At 38.2% G+C, this 22,831-nt stretch overlaps 1 protein-coding gene across 2 annotated transcripts in view; it reads left to right on the top strand.

Annotated features, from left to right (window-relative positions):
• Nucleotides 1-22,831, top strand: part of AMMECR1 (AMMECR nuclear protein 1) — a 99,060-nt gene that overhangs the window by 51,870 nt on the left and 24,359 nt on the right. For both annotated transcript variants that reach the window (XM_032123745.1, XM_032123746.1), the window contains exon 3: nucleotides 7,779-7,889. In XM_032123745.1, the coding sequence (XP_031979636.1) occupies nucleotides 7,779-7,889 (111 nt within the window). The remainder of the gene's footprint in view (nucleotides 1-7,778; nucleotides 7,890-22,831) is intronic.

Below are 22,831 nucleotides of genomic sequence, written 5' to 3'. Positions count from 1 at the left end.
CTGGCTGTTTGTGAATTCATGTCGTTTTTTAAAATAAATTTTGAACGCAACCTTAATTAAGGTGTTGTAGGTTCACTTTAGAAAACGACCTGCCAGGTCATTTTTAACCCTGATTATGCTCTTGTTTAAACTAGATATTCTTAAAATAGTAGCTGCTTTCTGACCTTCCTTAAGATTAGCTGCTTAGATAAGCAGAACTTGCTCACAAATTCACACCTAGCAGCTCAGGGCACATGATCATTTTGGGAAAATCACTGAATATACTGAGTGGTTTATATGCCTAGAGAAATCAATCTCTAATGTTGATTTCTGAAATACAGTAGTTGGAAGAGTTGCTCATTTAGTCCTGAGAATCACTGAAAGAATATGCTGTACCCTCAGAAGTAATTAGTAACATTTTCAGTAATTGTATAGTATTTTAAATTCAAAAATTGCAGCTCTTTCTTCTGGCTTCTGAAGCCAGTAGGTTGTGATTGTCTTTGGATCACCATACGTTGGTAGTAATGAACCTTCTTCATTGACTAAATGTGTTGAAGGAGTAGTGCAGTACTGACTGTTTTTAAGAAGCTCAGCATGTTTCCCACGTGGAAGAAGAAAGTTATGGAATAAATTTCCTTCTGTTTGGGGAAATCTATGCTTGACATGCTCCAGTCTTTATGGATTTTGCTCGATGGTATCACTATCCTAGAAAGTTGAGGTTTCTTATGTATATGTGACTGGACACAGGCTGGGGAACAGATTTCAGACTTTACTTGGTAGCTAATTCCTTTTTTGATTGTGTAAAACTAGTCAAGTAAATTGTGCTATTAACAGCTAATGTTAAAATATGTGTTAAGTGGCACTGTAGTGAAAAAACCAACTTTTTGTTTGCAACTAGCCCGAAAGACTCTTTATATTGGCTTTCAGAACAGGAAAAATATTATGTATGGGCTTCTCTAAATTTTTGCTTTAGAATTTACTGTGAGCTTGAGATGAAGAAACTGGTTTCTATTCTGTATTCAGAAAATGTTGAAGAGCACCTTGAACCTCAAGGAAGCCACTCAGTTTTCTGTTCCTTGAAGCAATAAATAATGTTTTCTGATCCTTAAAATGTGGTTAATATTACATATCTTATATCTTTCTTTCTCTCCTCAATTCCGTAATACTACTACGTTAGAAGGAAACATACAGAAGTATAATATGAATGTGGGTTTTTCAGATTTTTTTGTGTTTTGACCATGGGGGTTTGTAATGACAGTTCTCTCCCACAGTGTTATACAGTTTCATGTGTGAATTGTCCCTTTGTTACCTTATCTTGCATCATACAAAATCAGAAAAGGAGCCTGCAGTGAATATCAGGAGGCCATTTTTCTCTTTTCTCTTGTTAAAGGATGGAATCAAATATATTTACTGCATTCCTGACAGTGGCCTGTTTTTGGAGGCCTTTGAGGATACGCTGGTGATGGCAGCTGTAAATCCTCCAAGGCAGTCAATCCCAACACTTAATGATTCTTACTGTTAGGACTTTCTTTAATTGAACATCTTACAATGTGGGTTTCTTAGCATCTTCTGTTGCCAGATGTTCCCCGAAGTCTCTGAGTTAAGTAGCTGGCAAACAATTTCCTTGTCTTTCTTTTTCTTCTCATAAATGATTTTATGAGAAGAGTGGGGGTTATTCCTTTATACTCGTTTATATTCATATGTTGCAAATCGATCGTCTCTGTTGTGCCTCTTCTTGTGCTTTGCTGTTTTTCTGTCTTCTCCAGTTTTGCCAAGTGGCTGTATTGCTGTGATTGTCAGTCTTCATGCACTTGTGCCATTTTCCTTTGAGGAAGGAGCTTGGAGCTCCTGTGAGAAGCTACTGACTTCTTCCTTTTGTTGCTTCTCTTGGCTTCCAGAAAGCTTTATGTATTAATTGTCTACATTTACCAAATTCTGTCTTTGTAAATGTGGATGGAGGGCTATTGCTGTTCTCCCTTATTCTCCTTTGGAAACTCATGAACTCCTGTCTTGACTTTCTTGTGTCTTACCAGACTTTATCTGGAATATATCTGGTGACCTAAAATGTCCTTGACCCACATTGTGTGTTTGCATGATGACTGTTTGAGAAAGACACCAGACTTTTTTTGTGGTCGTTGACCAGCTCCGTAATTTCATCCACTGAGTTTCCCCTTTCATCACAAGCCAGGTACTTCCAGCATACCTGCCCTTGTCCTGTGCCTCAGAGGTCTGTGCAGGTGCCCTTCATAAGGCTGTTGAGGGGGGTATGCTGCTTCCTTCACTCCTGAGCTGTATTCTCTTATATCGAGTAATGAGACTCAGCCCATGGAATTGTGACAGCTGGAAATACCCCAGCCTGGAGAGTGCGGGAGTTGAGTGCATCAGTTGTAGAAGGGAGGCTGCTCTCTGTGCTTCTGGACAGGGCTGGCACTGCACCTGGGAGGAGTCGCAGCAGACTGTTCAGTGACGAACTTGAATTCCTTTTCTTCCAGATGCTTCTAGTTGGAAACAGTGTTATATGAACATTTAGTGTTATTAGAAGGTGCAGCATGATCACAAATAAGACAGGGTAATTTTATGTTAAAAAATATAAATCTTAAAATTTCTTGAACTGGGGAGCAATAGCTCATTCACCTGTGTGAAATAAAGAGGAAAATGCTGGAAGTGCCACTTTGTGTGTTCTGAGTGCTTCCTGGGCATGTGAGAGCTCGGAGATCCTCAGAGCCAAAGGGGAAGCACTCTGGTCTTTCAAAGGGGTGAGCGTGCAGCTTTTCAAAGTGTCAGATCCTGCAGCTCTGGGTGTCAAATAACATGAGGGCTGTAGAGGCTTTCTTATCTTCTCTGGTTATAAAAGGTAGTGGTTAAATAACTATAATTAAAGTGTCTGTCTAAATATCATTTTACCTTCCAGTTCATCAAGTTTAATCCTTTTCAAAGTCCTCTAAGTTTTTCATTACTTGAAAGTCTTCAAATGAAACAAAAACATTTCTCACTCATCTTTAATAAAAGTAGAGAAGTATTCTTCATCTGTTACCCTTTCTTTCCACTGTTCTTCTCACCTTCCCCCCCTTTATTTTTCTCCATATCCATAACAAGGAAGAGCAACTTTTCATACTGGTTGGTATCAGGACAAGACCAATTTATTCATAGTTCTTGCTTTCTCTCCCACACCCAAACTTAAAGAATCCCTTCACTTTTTTGGTAAATAAGAGGCAGCTTGTATCCAGTGCTGCTTTATATTGAAAGAAGGTATTTTTAACAGTGCATTCTGCATGATGTCAGTGTAAGTTATTGGCATGATGACTCTTAACTGTGATAGCTGACTGATTGCTAAAATAGCTTGCAGACTTCTGCTTTCAGTCTAAATATTTTCAGTAACATATAGCAACAGGTCAGTTATTGATTTAGGCGATTTTGGTTGTGAAAAATTACCAATGCCCTAAGCATGCTTTTTAAGTGTGATGTATCAGAGACTATTCTGATACTTGCTTTCAGTGTTTAGACAGGTTTATAAATTGTGGCCTGCATGTGAATTGTTCCAGTTTTCGAGGAGTTGTAACAGATTAATGCTCAAGTACAGCACTGTCCTAGTTTTTTCATTAATGAAAAGGGTGTAATAGTAGCTGGAGTGTGACATGGGCAGCACTGATCGGGTGACCCAAGCAACTGGGCTTCAGCCACACATTTTCTGACTTGCTTTTAAAGTCGGTGTTCAGGGTGTTGGATACATGCATGTATTTCAGAATCTGACAAGGAGACAGATTGTGTAGGTATGCCCCTTTGATGAGTGCAGTTATATATAAGGAAACAATATCAGTTTAAACTCTTACTGTTTGCAACTGAAAGGAAAAACAATATACATGATCAGCTGGATTTCATGGGGTAGTGCCTGACAACCTCTATAGCAAATAACTGAAACAGTTCCTGCTGTTTAGATTAGGGCTGGGCAAGACTTTTCAATAAATAGTAAGTTAAGCAATGTTTAGATGGTGAGTTTATAGTCTTCAGGTTGCTCGTGAATTTGCTGTGGCACCTGTAAGTAGTTTTGGATAGAAATACTTTTTCAGTGTCTGGCTCTCAAACAAAAGAAATCAAAATGTAGACTTTCATGAAAGAAGAATGATTGTCACGTGTACAGGGCTTCAGAGGGTGTGGATTTGGTCTCTTCTTCTGTTCCTGTATGGTTTGAAACATCTTCCACCATCTTTCAGCTACTGATACTTGGGGGTGCTCTGCAGCACTCCTGCTAACACTGTCAGCAGCATATGTTAGAGGTTCCTGGCACCACAAAGAGAAGCTGAACAAATAAGTTTCCGAGTCTGTTGGTTCAAGCCAGCTCACTCACGAGCTTGGAGCTGTTCTGCTTTTATGCTTCATCCTAAACTGAGTAAGAGAACTGCTTGAAGCTGATTATTAGAGCACCTCCCAGGGAAGTGCAGTGTCTGGTTTTGTGAATGTTTTTTTTAAAACTAACAAACAACAATCACATCTGCAGCTTTCTGACTGCATCAAGAGGGAACCAGACAAAAAGGTGAGAGCACTCCACCCAGCATACTCTTTGGTTCTTGTGGGATATGTGGCTTCAAACTTCCTTAGGCAGAAAGAAGACCGGTCTCCAGTATGCCATGCATATCCTTGCTGTACATCATTGGATAACAACGACTCCAAGCATCTGCCATCTTTCCTGGTTTTTACTGAAGACTTTTAGGTCTAACAATGTGTTGCTCAAAAAACCCCTTGTTTTTATTTTAAGAAAAACAGGTAACAGATGAAAAAGCTGGGTTTTTTTCAAGTTGAAAATGAACCAATTTACTTAGCTGCTTTTGACATCAATATCTGTGGAGTTGGTACTTTAGATTTGCAGTTATATCAGATAGCAAGTCTATTTGTGGGTTATTGGCTTTAAAACACAAGAAAATAATTGCAGGCTTGAGGAACATAGGCTGGCATCTGAAAACAAGGATGCCAATAAAAAGCAAAATAACATCCCTAGTAAGAAAAATATTCTTTTCTCTCCATAGCTTGTCTAGCTTCTATGAGCATGTTTGCTGTGGTCTTTGTTTAGTGTAAGAGTAGAAATGCTTTCTGAAGACTTGGACTTCATATTGGGCTGTAAGAGTTAGTACTAAAATGTAGCAGTCAGTGTTGAGCAGCTAGTTCAGAGATGGAAGCATCAATTCAGGTGCAAGACCCTCCTCTGTAATTCTGTCTGCGGTTCCAAACATGGATGTTCAAGAAGGCAAATTTAAACTGGAGAAAAGTGTAGAGAAGAGATGTGATGGTCAGAATGGAAAGGTCCCCTTTGAGAGGAAACTGAATGAACATAACCCACTCAACTCAGCAAAGTGAAGTCTGGAGAGGCATGAGAGTTATTTCTATAAATACTTGGGGGAATAATAACCAGGAAAGGAAAGAACTATTTAAACTAAAGGACAATGCTGGCACAAGAATAGCTAGGTGCAAGCTGGCTGGGAAAACATTTTGGCAGGAAATCACAATGTTTCCAGATGTTCTGAACTTCAGCAGGGTTTTGAAGCAACCTTCAAATTTTTCATTTTGGGGGTTTTTGTCTCCTTTATTTCTATTTCTAACAGTAGAATGTGGATCATTTATGAACAGAATTATATAATTATTCCTTATAATTGCAGGAGCCCTGAAGGTCTCTTTCAGCCATATTTCTTGAATCTTAAGAGTTAGAATCCTCTTGGGTCACTGACTGTTCTGAACCTGTGGTCCATATTACACTTTGAAGACACCTGTGATGGAAATTGAATAATTCTGTTCAGTAGGCTTAGATTTCCTGTGTAGACATCCTCATACCTTTAGTGGCACCTGGGGAGAAATACAGAAGTTGAAAGGTTGGAAAAACATCTTTAGTCAGACTTTGTGTTGTATGGTAATAATGTCTACCAGTGGTGGTTCATTTACCGAACTCAGTGTGAACAGTATGTTTATACTCCTACTTACCAGTAGCACAAAAATATATGTATATAACTTTGACATTTTCTCTTGGTACTCATTGATAAGGACCTTCAAACTGTATGCAAATGTTTCAGTACTATTTGACATTCAGTGAAGTTCTCTGGTCTTCTCTTGTCCTTTTAAAGTAGCAGTAATGATGCATTTTAGAAGGAATTCAGTTTTGACAGGAACGTAAATGTGTATATGTTTCCCTGAATTACGGCCCTCACCTAAGTGTATTACAGGTAATAAATCTCATAATCCAAGAGAATCCAAGGTCAAGAGAATAGTGCTAAAGTCCATTTTAAGTCTTACTCATGCTTATTTCTGTTTAAGGGGAGAGAGTGGTTTCAGCCATTGTGATCTAATAGTTTTGTTGGTACCATTAAGGATGACTGGGATACCTTTCTTGCAAATGTAGTAAAATGCCACTTGTTGATCTGAATGGAAAATAGTGCAATAGCCCATGTTTTATTAAGTGTTTGGTAATGGGCCCTTCTGGCTTTATGCTTTTCAGTATTTATTAAACAACTTTGAAAAGGGGAGAGGGGGTGGCAGTAAAAAAGAAAAGGAAATTCAAAAGAAAACTATGACTTCAGCTTCCTCTTTTATTCATCACCATTGAAAGAAGGGAACTTGTCCCGATCAATCAAGTAAGGAGGAAGTGGCTGTACCAGCAGGTGATAACAGGTTTTAGCAAGTTAGGAGAGGACTGAATGCTGCTGTGTTAGTGCTGCAGACTGAGGCATATCCTTCACTGCTATCACAGGACGAGTATCTTGTGCCACACCAGGCAAAACTAATGGTGTGGAAGGAGAAAAGGAATATGGGCTGTTCCTTGAGAGTCCCAAACTGCACCCATTCCTATGTATGTACCCCTGTACAGTTAAACCCATCTCTGTTACACTGTGCAGCTGTGCAATGACTGATCTGCTTCTGTAATTAAATGCACTCTTCTCTATGTAATACACTTTGGTTCATCACTTTTCTAGAAAAAGAGTAGATTTTACGTGCTTTTCTTCTCAAACCATCCCTGTTCATCTCAGAAATTTTTGTTAGGGTTGGTATCCAGGAGCTACATGCACTCCCTTGAGAAATTCAATTTAGTGTGGTTTTCTGTTGCTCATGTATTGATTGATGCAATGCTCTAGAACTGCAAGGAAAGGTTTGGTCCCCAAGAGATGTATGGTTTGCCTCTTTCTTTTTAATTTAGTGTATGGATTGTTTGGTTATTAGTATTTCTTTGTAACTGTCATGCTCATGTGATCATATTAGAGATTTTGCTCCACTTCTGGTTGCTTTTGATATTTTTAAATGCTAACTTCATGGAGAAAATATCCTTTCCTCTGGTAGTTCTTTAAGTTTAGAGAGCATTCCTAAATTTTGTTGTCTTCCATGGATTCCTGTTTCTGGCCAGCAGTGTTAAGGACCAAAATATTCATGTTCAGAAGGAGGGATGGCTGGTGTGACAGGTATTTTTGCCTTCCAGAAAGGGTTCCTTATGTACAGATCTCTAAGGTAAAGTTTTTCCCATTCACAGAAGAAGGTTAATGGGTTAACAGTAAGGTACACTGAGCATATCGGATCTGTTACCAAGCAGTTTCATTCTGCCCCTAAACTATTCCAGTAATTTTATTTTCTATTATATCAGATGAACAATGTTTCTAGAACAGTCAAAAGAATTGCGAAGGACATTTCTAACTGCTTTGGCCTGTTCAGATACAGTTATTTTAGAGATTTGGCTCCCTGTTGCCTGAAATGGAAGGGCACTGTTACTGAGATTTCACACTGTCAAAATTGCTCCTGTGATCATGTCTCTCTTTTCCTCCCTAACACAGCCCACTGTTTGTAACGTGGAAGATCGGTCGAGATAAACGATTGCGTGGATGCATAGGTACTTTTTCCGCCATGAACCTGCATTCAGGACTCAGGGAGTACACACTTACTAGGTAAGAATTTGTTTTCTGTAGCCTTGACTCACATATTTAAGTAGTCCATTGAGGAGATGATAGGTGTGCTTTGGTTTGTTTTGGGTTTTTTGGCTGTGTCACTGTATGGGTCAGTGAAAACCTGTGTCTCCTTTTGATGCTAAGTGTATTGCCTGGATATTTGACTACTGGTGTCACGAGGCCATGTTTTCAGTTAAAAACCATAAGTTGAGCCTATTCTCTTTTTATTGGTCTGGAAACTACTCTCCAGTAGCTTATTGTAACTGATTATTACAGTATTTTTCCAGTGTTCAGACAAATTTTAACCTTAGTAGTTAATGTCAGGGCAGAAGACGAGAAAATCAGATTTGGGGATGATCCTATTCACGCTTCTAAAACAGCAGGTATTCTCACCTCTTCTCCATCAGGTGCTTCCAATCAGCTGCAGTTAATTTAATGCTACAAATTTCCATTACATGTTACTCTTCAGATACATCCCAGCCCCTGAGTGGGAAGCTTCTGGATGAGGGAGGTAAGTGATGATAATCCTTCACTCCCTGGCAGCATAATCCTTCATGTTTTGATCTACACCTAAATTCATTCACCTTAATATTGTTCCATTTCCTTTGCATAGAGTGAAAACTAATAAGTTTATCACTAGAGCTAGTAGCAAGCTTTCTACTTTTCTAAGAGTTTTCTTAAGTTTATTCTCTAAAGAATCAATGGAATTTTGTTCCTCTCAGTTACAATAGACTTTATTGTGCTTTAAAATAGAAGCTGCATTCTGGCATGTGTAGACCTCTAAAATTGTCATCACTTAAAATAATTAGTGCTTCCAGATCACTTTAGATTTGAGGCTTTTGTCCATTACAGGATCTTCCTCTTTGCTGTTAAAATGCCTTGTCCATCATGGCATTAAGTAATATTAGAATGAGACATGTTCTTTCTTACCTGTCTCCCTAGTTAGTTGCAACCTGAAGTTCATTTCATGCTTCTCTGCTCAGTTTGAAGAAGATCAACTGCCTATCTCCTGGAGTCCTTACAGACTTCTGAAAGACCTAGTTACCATTATTGTGTTCAGTTTATTTATTATGCACTCTGGAATGTTTCTGCTTGTGTCCTTTAAAACCTCAGCATTCAAAATGGTCAATGAGAAGAAGCTTTTAATAAAATTCAAAACAATTTCTTTGTTGAGGGTTAAAAGGCTTAAAATCTTAACCATTAGTGAGCCAGACTGAATGGAAAATGACTTGCCCCCTGCACTGGGGAGTGTTTCATTTAGGTGTATGCTTTACAGTGCCTGATTAAGAACAGTGAGCTTGTACAGAAAATTTCCCCCTAAGGCTAGGAATAAGGTGATAGCTCAAGAAAATAATTTTTGTTCCTTGTAGATTTTTCCATTCTCACAAGTTAGACAGGGCTGTCCTCTTAACCTTTAAAACTGGTTATAAGATTCCTGTCACTGCATTCTGACTCTGAAAGCTGAAGTCAAAATACATGAAAAGTGATGAAAATTAAAGGGAACGGAAATAATTTCAGTGCAGTATTTACAGGATGGCCACATGCTGTGGAAGTTTATACTAGGCTATTCAGAGGATAGATAGTTCAGTAATTTTCAAGATGAGAAAAATGGAACTATATACCAACCTATTTTTTAAAAGAATCTTCAAAAGCACATAAGTTGTTTTAAAACAAACTATAGTATTTAGTGGCATTTTATAGTAAATCTTTTTTCTGTTTTTGGTACCTAAAATGTTTCCAGGTTGGTTTTTGGTCTTTTTTTTAAATAACAACCAAACTTCAAATATGACCGCTCAAATGTAAAGTTCATATCAGAAAGCACAAAAAAGGTGTTCCCTTCTATCAGTCATTATATAAAAAATGAAAAAGAGGGTTACCTGTGATCAGTTTCCTTCTTGGGGTCAGTCTTTTCAACTATGGGCCTTCCAGAGGAGAGCATTTGAGGAGCAGAAGGAGCACCTTTGAAATGTCCATGGGCTTTGCGAGCTTGGAGCTCAAGAGGCCTCCCTAGGAGGGATCAGAAACTGGGGCATTATAGCTTGCTTCAGCACTATGTGGGCAATAGGCTTCTGCAGAAGATGTGACAATTCCTGAAAGGGAAAAACTTCTTCAGGGAAAGCAGAAATTTATCAACAAAGTAGGCAGAATGAGAATAGGCTCTACTGCCGAAAGTGGAACTTGAGCAAAACTTTCAGTTGAGGATACAGTCAGATATTCTGCTGATTTTATTTTCCTTTGACACTGGGAGGCACTTTTCTTCAGTTATTTTGAAGATACAACATGGATAAACTGAACCAGGTTGTTTGTCTAGTTCATTCTTATCCTTTTTGGCACCTTCTGAAAAGGTTTTCTTTCCACCTTCTGTGGAATTGTGGCCCAGCTTTCAGTCAGTAAAATGGTACAAAAAGAACAGCTGTTTTTAAATGCCCTGGTGCTCAGCAATCAAAATATCCACAGTTCCCTTCACACATAATTTTATTGCAAATATGCTGACTAGTCCTTAGAATCACAATAAATTTCTTCATTTCTAGTGGTGCTCTCTAGCTGTATATTGTATCCAATGTGTAGCATACACCTCTCTATCCTCATACAGTCGTGTAGTTCCTTTGAAGTACCATAATGATAGTTCATCTGGGAATCTGGAGTGAACAGTTTGTTTCTTGGGACACTCCCACCCTACACTTCCAGGTTTGTAAACAAAATGGTGGTGATCTGTGACCATTTTGAGCTCTGTAGGTTGTCATGCTGATATTGCCAGGATGTTCTAAACAGGAAATTTGTGTGGAATGATTCATCATTAATTGGATGCATCTGCCTAAGTTGTGAGGAGGGATGAGAATACCCATAGTTTAAAAAGCTATTACTGCACTCCTAATAAAAATCTACATGTTAAATTCACTTTTCTCTGCAGTTATATCAGTGAAACACAGGGGAAAGAATGTGTATTATTAAAATCTTCTGCCGAACTTTATGAAGAGAGAGATTCAGACTTGGTGATTTCTATTTCATTTTATTAGGAGGTAAACCATGTCCAAATGTTCTACAGTGTTGAATATTGCATTTTAGAATGAAGAAATTTTACCATGGGCACAATAGTTCTTTAGACTGAATGTGTTAATTGTATATCCCACCTGAATCCATAAAAATAAACCAATCCAGATTATGAAAAACACCTTATGTTTTACAGCTCCTTCAAGAAAATGCTCTGAACTTGGAAGCAGGTTACCACAGAATTTCATAACAGGTTGATAAATTACTTTTTCATGTATTCTGTACAGCAGTAAGACTTAGGTTTTGGCACTGAAGTTTTGAACTCCTGCTTTCGTACACTTGAGATACTGAAAAAAATGGTTTCATTTGATATTTTAGTTTTGTTTGTTAACCTGTTTCATAGAATTTGAAGTAATATTTTATACCTATGTAAAAGTGTAGGTGCATAAATTTTTAACTCTGTGTTGGTTTAGCCCATCAAGGCTAGAATATGCGTCTGGGGAGGGTGATAGAGAACAGGCAGGTAAAGAGAGATGTTACATGGCAGAGTCTGCTGTCGCAGAAGAAAGTAGTGAAGAAAAATTGGAGGACTCCAAGGCTTAAGTATATTAACCTAATGGCTGAAAACTGGGTTTAAATTTTAAAATAATATGTAACCCACCTTCCTTTAACTAGCATAGGCTACTCTACTGACTATATGATGTAATCAGTCTTTTTGTTGTGTGTTCTACTTACCACTCCACCTGAGGGAAATAGGACTCCTGTTAGACACTCAGCCTAGATGTGGTTGATCAAGAAAAGGAAACAAAGAGAAGCCTGGGATGAGAAGCACAAGATGGAAGGAAATGAAACCTAAACCCCAACTTTCTCATAACTGAATTTGGGTGTACGTTCCATATGAGGATTTCGCTACTGCTGGCATCAAGTACTGCTCTGTCTTCATCAGCAATTTCAAGAGTCTTAGTCCTTGTTGCTGCAATATTGCCTGCTCTCTCTGTGAAAAACACTAACTCTTTCCTCCTGTTCCAAAGTTTACCATACAACTGTAAGACGGCAGTATGGCAAGCTAATTTAAGGGGTAAAATTTAAAAATATTTGATGACTGATCACATTAAGATTGATGCTGGCCTTATTTGCTAAAGACTAGTGACAAGTATTTGTGCAGACAGGACAACTTTCTTTATATATTCAGTTGAGTTTACTACTCTAACCCTGTAATCAGTCCCACAGGTCAGTGCTAACTTCCCAAAACCTTTTTCACCAGGCAGTGTTGCTATGGGTGTAGATAGCCATTACCATTGATCCAGGGCAAAGCATACTCATCTGACTGCAATTTTTTGAACTGCAGAGCTGGGGGAATTACATGTTTTTGACTGTTTTTGTGACCTTCACTATTGACAGAAGCCATAGGTTGAATTAATTTGTGCAAATAATATTTCATGTAATATTTCAGAGCATATTGTTGTTTCTGTGTTGCTCACTGATAATACTTTGCAGGCTGTCTTACTTTTGGCTTTGATTTATAGTAGACCACTGCTGAAAGTCAGTTTTTTTAAATTCTACTAATGCACTGTCTGGTGGCCACCAGTGGAAAAACACCTGATAATTAATTGTGAGAGGAAGCTTACGTTATCACGCTCAAAATTAAATTCCGCAGAGAGCAGTGTAGGTTCGTGACAGCCTGAACTCACCAGGGTTATGCTGTTCTTCTATGTTTAATATTGTTTTTAATGTCAGGAAGCTTCCTTTCCATTTGTACGTGTCTGTGAAAAGTGGGTGTCTGCTGGTCACCTCTGAGTTCTTCAGGTTGTCTCCTAGTTCTCAGGGTTGCCTTATTGAGGTAGAGGGCACAGATCTCCAAGTGAGAAGAGGTGCTTAGGGCCATAGGTGGTAACATGGTTCTGTGTCCAGTTGAGTGGACAGACAACAGCTGTGTACCACAGAGCATGTGGGAAGCCAGTGGTAATAACCCTCTGGAATGTGTAACTCCTATCTCCACTTAACAGCAAATTGCACTCATGCAAGGTAAAATTTTTTAAATCCACTAAGTTTTAAGAATAAAGATGCCCCACATGCTGTCAAAGCTTGTTGAACCAGTAAAACTGCAGGCAGCTGAGACTCCTCAGATACTCATCTTTCATATTGAATCATAGAATTGTTTACATCAAAAAAGACCTTTAAGGTCATGAAGTCCAACCATTAACTCAGCACTGCCAAGCCTACCACTCAACCCTGTCTCCAAGTGCCACATCTACATGGCTTCTAAATCCCTCTAGGGTTGGGGACTTCACCACTTGCCTGGGCAGCCTGTTTCAATGCTTGACAACACTTTTGGTGAAGAAATATTTCCAAATAGCCCCCGGTACAATTTGAGGCCGTTTTCTCTTGTCCTATGGCTTGCTGTTTGGGAGAAGAGGCTGACCACACCTGGCTTACAGCCTCCTTGCAGGTAGAGCACAGAAGGGTCTCTCCTGAGCCTCTTCTTCTCCAGGCTAAACATCTCCAGAGTAAACAACTGTGTTGCACCATCATTTTCCCTCACTGAGTTACAAGGTTCTGTAGGAGTGATTTCAGAGCATCCTACATTCCTGGGGAGGTAGGATGTGGAGTGCCAAACTGACACTTAAGAGGGTGTACTGAGTACTTTTCCTTCCAGGGTGGGAGCTCCTTTGCCTAAGGAGAGTTCAAGGATGCTGAAGAAGTTTCAGGGCTGCTGTTCTGCTAACTTGGGCCCCCGTGGATTGGTTGCCATGACGTGGGCATCACCCAGTGCCCAGTATAAGGCAGGTCCTGCTCGCCTGCCAGGCAGCAGCAGAGAGAGGGGTTTATTTTCATCATTTTCTAGCAGTTTCATATCACTAAAACTCCTTAGCAAAAGAAAGAGGTGTCTGAGCCAAAGCTGTGTTTGAAAGATATTTGGAAATACGTAAGTACTGAACACATGTATTATGATATACACATATATAGTCATATATGGCATATAATATACAGCACATATGTGTTCTGAGTCAGAACTGGGCTGAAGTATATTAAGGCAGTTCAGCGTTCAACTTCACTTTACAAATTAGAAGATGTATATAGATATGTATATATTTATGATGGTGTTGACCTCCAGAGGTATTAATAATACTGTATCTTAGAACCCCTTTTTGTTTTCAAAAATGCTTCTATTAAAATACAAAATTAAGATATTAGCACTGTGATCTTTAAGTATTTACTGATTACTTCTACTGAAACTAAGGCAAAATTATTTTAACATGTAGACATTTTTTACTGGCTCATGGCTTTGCCTGCCACATCATCTGTATATAGATGAGACTTTACTAAGACTTTGAGCTGTTCATATTTTAAATTTTATCTAAGCCAATAAAAGCTAATTGCTTTGACTCTGCTTGTAGACACTGACTTTACAGATAACAAACACTTTATTTTGGGTAAATCCTAAGATCTGTTCTGGTGGAATATATGTTTATTAGTAAAATGGTTTGTGGTGGAAACCCACAATACCAGAAAGTCTAAATGAAGTATATAAATTTGAATTTATTGAGCCAGGCTTAGTTACTCTGTGTGAGTCAGTTCAGTAAATAGGTCTGTAATGATTTTGTGCGCACAGTGCCAGGTCATTATTTCAGGGAACTCTTGTTTAACAAAACTGTCTGCTGCTTTTTCTCAAAGGGCAAAGCTAAATACCATACTGGCTCTTTAAGTGAAAAAAAACCCCAAAGTTTTGCTTTAATGATTGGTTAAATGCTTCTCCTTATTTTGTTATGAAAGGAAAATCTTGTTTAGAAGAGAGGAGCATGCCCTAGGGAATATATGTTTTTGCATATTGTGTGTGTTGGGAATGTAATAATTCTGCCTTAATTTTTTTCTTTATTTAAAAACAAACAAAACAAAACAAAAAAAATACTGGTTTTGTAATTGTTGGTCTGTTATTTCTGAGAAAAACCTTGCTAGACCCTTGGACCTAATGGTAGATGAGAGTCTTGTTTCCTTAGCAACACTTCTTTAAAGAAAGCAAAGGAAAACGCCACAAATGGAAGGACAGTCCTTAGATTATTATCTTTATGAAAGGAGGAGAGCATAATGATGCTCTCCCAAAGCTTTTTCAATAGATCCAGGGTTATCAAATATTGATAACCATTTTACTATTTTGCTGGGAAAACTGAATTATAGAATATGAATGCTTTGGCACAGGAGAATGCCTTGCTGTGTTTTGTAGAGTAAACTTACTCTGTGAGTTGACTGTTCATGAAAGGTACCTGAAAATCAAGGAAAAATAAATTTTATTATTAAAAATTATTGCCAAATTGCTGTATCTGTATAAAGTGGTTCCATGAAGTTTAGTGGGGGTTTTACTGAGACTGTCTTAAGTTTAAGGTCTCAGCAGTAGAATTTGGTATAGCTAAAGAAACTGGCCAGATTTGAAATACTTATTTCTTCATCTTATTTTAAAAAATGCATTAAAAATTGGGAATTTCAAAAATGTACTTCTTATAAAATATGTGCTTAGAAAAAGACATGCTCAAGCAAGATAATTTTCGTTAGTTGATGTAACTTGTGCTATTTGGAATAAATCAGATGTTGCTGATATTTGATTGAATGTGACTAACTGGTGATACCCAGCAGTTACTCAGACTTTCCAGATGGGTTTCAGGGAGGAGCCATGTCATTTGTGACTCTAGTCCTTCCCATGATGTTCTTGCATTTCATGTTCTTCCCACACAGTCTCCTATTATGTGAACAAAATGATACACACCCTGTAAGTTCAAAGACAGAGTTCTAGTTGAGTTGAAACACTAGTTTGGTTCTAACTCAGATTTTTATTTGTCTTTGAATATTACTTGATAGAAGTGTTTGGAAGGGAGGGTGGAGGCAGAGGAATTGGCCACCCTGGCTTTCCTAGCAAAGCTCTATATTGCCGTAACGTGCTTTTCCTTTACTAGTACAGATACTTGGTACTTCCATGGGTTTTACTCAACTTTTTAATCTTCTTGTGTAATAGTCTTAAGGGGAACATCACCAAAACATTATTATAATGGTATTTGCTTTCTTTTGAGACTCTTGGTGACATACTGATTTCTGAAGTGTTACGAAGATGTGCTGAGTTATGGGCCAGTGCTACAGAACACAAGACAGGACTGTGCTCACAGCAGGCAGAGGTGTAGGTGAAGTGTGTCTCAGAGCACTTCCGTTGTAAAGAAAGGATTTGTCCACTTGGAAACAGGACAGAATGGAAAAAGTTGGCATAGAAGTTACCTGCTTCTGGGTGAGTTTTTTTCTCTGGCAGTTCTCAGCTTAGCAGTAGGTGTTCATTTTTAATATAGAGTAAGGGATGTTTTCCACAACTTTCTTGTGAGGGCAGTAAAACATCCCACTGCACAGACTGACCAGTGCTTATACGTGCTAAATAAGAGACATCGTAAGTACGACTGGGAACTGAGGTGCAGCTGTGGGATATTAGATACCTTGCCTAGTAGAAGTATACTTTGGCTCAAGGATTTTTACTGAAATCTGATGTTTTAATACCAGTTAGCAGAGATTAGGCAAGGTCACAGGAAAAAGAATTGTCTCATGCTTATAAGCTGTTAAAATCTTTAAACTCTGCAGCTTTGTGTGGGAGGCACTGTGGGAAAGGAGTCTTAATTAAAGTTTTCAGTCTGTCAGCACCTCCTCCATTTAGGTGTTTTCTGATGCTTCCTTTTAAGACTATAAAGAAGAAATAGCAGAAACTGGGTGTGGGGAACTGGGCTCCAAAAGCCCTTGTTATCCCTGTTCGCTTTAACACAAAGGTGTTGAAGCTTTTGAAATTGTTTTTTACCATTTTCCATAGATCAGAGTAATGAGTTAAAATGCTCTTGTAAACTGTGGCAGAGTTTTCTGGTATTTTTAAATAGTACTGACAGATACCTGTTTCTAAAATTTGTTCCTGTTGACACTAGGAAGAGAGAAGTTATGTCCTTTACGAGAGCTGTGCAGTTAAGATGGTATAAAAACTCTTGGAAGAAGAAGAAATAGCCTATCCACTGCTGGAACACAGGCGGCCATATAAAATGCTGAAGAATGTCTGAAGACCTCTAAAGTTAAGCACCACTTCTGAGGTAGTCCTAAAGTCTTAAAGGCCCAATCACTCTGCACTGTTTCAACTCATATCATGTGTATTTGTGAGCAAGTGACCTCAGAGTGGGGAGGGAGAAAAAACACACAGGAAAGTCTTGAAGGACTGTCTTGAACTTCATCATTGACAAATAACTGGAGTTTTACTCCAGTTCATCTGCTGCGTTTTACGGGAAGATATATACTTTACCTGAAAATAACCAGGTTTTTCTTTTCTAACATTAATTTAAAAATATAATATTAGGGAAAGAAGCACTCCAGGTTTGTCTCTTTCCTTTGACTTGCAGATGCACTTTCCAGATTCTGCCATTTTCAACTGTACTCCTTAGGAAAATGTATGGAGTGCTATATACACTCTATAAACAAGTGTATATTTTTGATAGGCTTTATTTTAGAAATAAACTGAATGTACTTAGATTATTTTTTTTAGCTCTGTAAATAACTGTGTATTGATGCAGTTCACAAAGCATCTACTGCTACAAAAGTATGTAAATAAACCATTACTTAGAAATATTTGTTGTAGAACCAAAAATATTTCTAATCTCAAAGATTCCTACTTTTATGTGAATTTTCAAAATTTTTCATTAAAACTTTTCTTAATATAGTTGTAATTTACATGTAGAGAATAGTTTTTGACCATGGTGGAGAAAAGCTTTTTTTGGCCATCAGTACAAATTTCCGTAGGACTGCTAACACTCAGTTCTTCAAGCAAGGATATTCTCTGTGGGGGAATGGTGACATGTGCCTGTGTCTTAAATATAATACGTAGGCTACAAAGTGTCAGCTCACATACTTAAATTTAGGTTTGCTGTTCCAGTGCAATGGTATAATCTTTATTTCTTAGTGCAGATTACTTGCATTAAAGGGTCAGTTGTCACGCAAGCAGTCTCTCAGGTTGGAGAAGTACAGTATATAAATAACTCCCACAAGAACTTGGGGAACTGGTGCAGATGTTAAGAAGTGCTCTGCTGAGCCTGGGCACAGCTCCTGGGAACTTCCCATCTGTCAGAAGTTGCCACTTTGAAAGGGCCCTTTGTGATAATGGCAATTACTAACAGTTGTGTAAATTTATATATGAAATCAGGTATTGCAAACTCTTTACCAGCAAGGAAAGGTGACTTTTTATTTCTATTGCATTTTCCAGTTCATTAAAATTCCCTTGGTTTTGATTTGACAGGGGAAAAGAAGAAAAGCTCCTGGGTTTTTTTGACCAGTACAACTTTCTGGTACTTCTAGTTCAAATAATTTTGATGACTTCTATAATACCACAAACTGAAATAGGTGTCAAGGTTCTGGTAATGTGCAATAATTTGCTGCTTTAGATAACAGCCTAATTGTGAATAACTTTTTCAGTGCTTTATTGATAAATAAAAGCCAGGTTAGAAATACATTCACACTGATACATTAAAACAGTGTTTCTTACTTCAGGAAACTCTTCATTTCTTTTATTTAGTGATGCTAAAGTGAATGATGCAGAATAAAACTAAATTTAGTATGTAATAAAAGGTTAGCAATTATTTTCTTCTAATATTGGCTTATATCCCATTTAACTGAAGTGTCAATGTAAAGCCAAAATATAATATGACTCAGTTGTACAAAAGTTGAGATTAAAATGTCTGTATGTAAGAAAAAAGTTCTGTGTGCATATGCGTATGCATTTAACAGCTTCAGTTGTTAGGGAATTAGAGTTAAAAGAGCTGCTATCTCTGGGCCAGTTACTTCCAGATGCTGTCGTTAAAGCCCCACAAGTAATGTGTTCGTTTTCCCATTAAGAAAAAGTGCTTGTTATATAAGTGAACACAAGGGAAAGGAGAAATGTAATTTTAAAGTAATTGAGAGGTCATTGAAACCTCAGTTCTACAGCAGGGCATCACTGCTTTTCACCAGAAATATTTTACATGCTCTGTCAAGAAATTGACGCTGATTTTGTTTCTGTTCCCAGAAGCTTCTGCACAATTTGCAAGCTGGTTAGCTGGCCCTTTCTCATCTGTGCTGAGGATGCATTCTGCAGTTTGCTCACTTAGCTACAGAGAGGCTTTTTTTCCTTTGACCTAGACTGCTAATCCCTCATTGCAAAGAGCAGCAGCTGTGCTTTGTCTGTGGAGGTCTCTGCACCGTGTGCAGCCTCGTTTGCCAGAGCCACCCCTCTTTGTGTACTTGGCTTTTCCAATTACTAAAAGGGTGACTTTCTGGTTTGTTGCTCAGAAAACCCTTTTCAGGTTTGTGGAAGTCTACAATGCATGATCTTTTCTTTTTCCCCCAAAAATGTAAATTTCCAAGAGCTGTTACATATGATTTCACAAGACTGTGTTTGACTAAAGCATTCCTGACATTCAGGAGGTGAAACATTTCGTGAGTTGCTTTTTAGAAAGGTGATGACATCTATTTCCATTTAAATATTAACCACTTTAGATAGATGTGTTGAATTGTATCTCTAATGGTATGATTATGACTAAACGATTTTTTATGTGTCCACACTGTATCCTCATTTAACATTGAGTAGTTGGGATTCAGTTGCTCTTGGTACAATTCCCTCAGTTAAACATATGTAGCAATGCGAGATGTTCATGGTAGTTAAAAGCTGAATAGACACATGGACACAACAGTCCTTTCCTCGTTTAGACATTACTGCAGTGAATGGCAAAACTCTACTACCTTCAAAGGCAGAAGAATTTAGCCTGTAGTTTCTCTAAGAAGATGTGATTTAAAATATTTAATTCATAAGCAGACTTTTCAAATGTATATAATGCTATTGATTCAAATGCATTCCTTGAATACTTGAGTTACAGTTTTTTGAGGTCACAGACAGATGTAGCCTAACCTGGACCTTTTGCCTTTTCTTCATTTCAGAACTTCCTTTTCATTCCACTCCAGCTGTTTTTATTTGCTACTCAAAACCTGGTTTAGAGTGAAAAACATAGACAGAGTGACAGCTGGCAGACTTGGAACTGAATGTACTGTTTATCTGAGCTTGCAAACGTTCTGTTGCTTGGGCATCTTGACCTTAGATAAGAGTGAGTTGCGAATGCCCCATCCAGGCACTTCTGTAAGCTGAGTAGGTAGCAGGTGGCACAGAGCGTGCCACCCCAGGCAGACAGAATTGTGACAGGAATCTGGAAGGAATAAAAGGATGGAATCGTGACCCGCTCTCGTGAGCGAGAGAGAAGTGGCAGAGTTGCTAAAAGGAGAATAAGAAGATGGCTTAGAGACAACTTCTTTGTGTGTGGAAGATAAAGGGAAGGAAATGCAGGAAGCAAAGCTTCCAGATATATAGAATGTGTTTATGTATCTAAAACGTACTCTATTTTTTAATTGGGGATTTGTAGAAGTAATGTCATAGCTTGACCTGTTAATGGGATTCATATATGAAATAAAAATGTGCACACATACCAAAGGAACAGAAAAAATGTTAAGCCGTTTTTGTTGCCTTAAATAGGAATTAAATTCTGTTGATGCAGCAGTTCTGATGGCTGCATTCTAGAATAGTTTCATGATAGCGGGAGCAAGTGCATAGAAACCAAAACTCTCATGAAATAAGGAAGGACCTTTTCTTTCCCTGAGGTCTTGTTACATGTGATGTGCCACAAGGGATTCATCTTGTGCCTGTCTTTTACTATATTTATAAAAACACTGAGAATTAGTAAGATGCTGTGAGCTCATACATCATCCTCTACACTGACAACAGTCAGATCTGCAACTCTTTGCAGATGCACTCGCAAGATGTGTAAGAGATTGCATTTAGCTAAAAACCAGTTGGTTTAAACATAATCCAAGTTGAGTTGAGATACTGATGAAACACAAATCTTGGGAAACAAGCCAGGATATTATTCTGTGTTCTGTATTTTGAGTGGTCATATTCTAGACTGTAAGGCAGTGTGGACCTTGGGTTACTCTCAGTTTATGTGTTTGTTGAAGAATTTCAAGCCTGAATTCTGTCACCTTTCATTTCTCAGACTATATTTACTAATACCTTCATATTCCAGCATGTTTTCTTGTCTTAATCTTTCTTTTTCTGTTAACTATTTTCTGCAATACCTCAGGTAAGCAAATATGATTGAGCCAACCTGGTCTGGTGGAAGGTGTCCCTGCCCACAGCAGGGAATGAAATGATCTCTAGGGTCCCTTCAAACCCAGAACTATTCTGTGATTCTATGATATTTGTCCTTCTTAATTGATTTACTGCATAATCTACCATGCCTGTTGCTTTCCTTATATTTAACCTGATTATGCATATTTAATTTGTCCATCACTGTGGTTTCAAAGTCCTGATCAAAAAAACACAGTTTCAGTGTTTGTGGCAAACAGTACTGAAACTGAGCAATAAAAATTCAACTATCATATTTTTACATAAAAATATAGTGTTTCTGGTGACAAAAGAAGTGTTGAGAAAGTGAAGTACTCTTTTGTTGTAGAATCTCAGCAGCACAATTAAAAAAGACCCTCTTTTTGCAAGCTGCAGGAAATTGAAGATGTAAATGTTTAAATTACCTTCCTGTATTTACGTATAACTGCATTGCTGTGACATTTAGAAACATTTTTATGTATATTCTTAAGATGAGGTCTTTTTAAAGTTCATAATAAATTAAAAATACCTCATTAATTTGTTCTTTTATAAAATTTTGACTTGAATGCGGCTTTAGAGTGGGAGCAATATCTTGTGAATTGCCTAAATGAGAATTGAATTCAGTGATTATGTGGCCTTAAAGATTTTTGTGTTGACTTCAGTATCTGTTTTGGGGTAAAATAATGATCTTAGGTCAATATTGAGAGACATGCTGGAGATGTAGAGAATTCTAGGGATTTCTTTTTATGTTCCCAGGGATTTGGGTGGTTAACGTTGCTCAAGCTGTGTGGTTCTAAGTGTAATTGAGCAGTTCATTTTTGTTGAATATCTAAACTTTGCCATCTGCTGGAAAGCCTTTTAGTGACATTACAATTTAGTCCAGTTGGAGCTCAATTAGAGTTTTCTGACTAGTCTGTTATCATATGTTCACCAAACAAAAACATACACACCAAACCCTGGTCAGTTTTGTCGCTCAGTTTTTAAACAAGCGTCTGGGGTCACTGTGACAATCACTGTGTTATGCTGGGAGATTGTTTTAAGTGCTGTGGCTTTGGTTTTTATGTAGCAAAACAAGGCCATTTCTGTGGCAATTGACACCTTTCAGCTTTCTGAATGTTTATGGCATAAACTGTCATGCCTTTGTGAATTCCATTGTCATTTATCCCAACAGGATGTATGATGCAGGGACAGGTGAGGGACAATACAGGTAAAGGCAGAAAAGAAGCTGCCCCCTATGAAGAAAGTCCTGTATACAGCTGCTGACCTGATGTTCCCTTGTAGTCAGAAGATGTTGTTTGTGGTCCATGCTGAGCAGTTCCCAGTGCAGGCAGCTGTGGGGCAGTGGATGTCCCAAACTGCCTTGGTTCAGCTTCTACAGTATGGGGTAGATGAAACAAGGAGTTACAGCTCTCGGCCTGCCCCTGGGCAAATGCACAGTAACTGCTCACTCTGGGCTGTGCTGTGCTCCAAGCTGCCTCCCTCTCTCACTGCGCTGTGTGATGGGAAGATTTTGGATTTAGCACACCTGTGTCAGGGTGTACCTCTGAAGTGTTACTGAAGCTCTGCTGCATCTTGAAGTTAGCATAGTTTAAGATTTTAATTTTTTTTTCTGGTGTAATAGGGTATATTGTATAGTAATGCAAAATGATACCCTCATGCTCTGCAGGACTAAAACTGTGAGAAAAATTGAGTCTTTACCTTATTTGGCCTTTTGAAAGGTCGATAAGTCCGTTAGAGCCACAGAAGCAGTATAGTGTAAGATTTCTGGTTT

Source organism: Corvus moneduloides, chromosome 14 (genome assembly GCF_009650955.1).
Source record: "Corvus moneduloides isolate bCorMon1 chromosome 14, bCorMon1.pri, whole genome shotgun sequence".
Lineage (NCBI taxonomy): Eukaryota > Metazoa > Chordata > Aves > Passeriformes > Corvidae > Corvus > Corvus moneduloides.
This window is presented reverse-complemented; position numbering and strand designations above follow the sequence as displayed.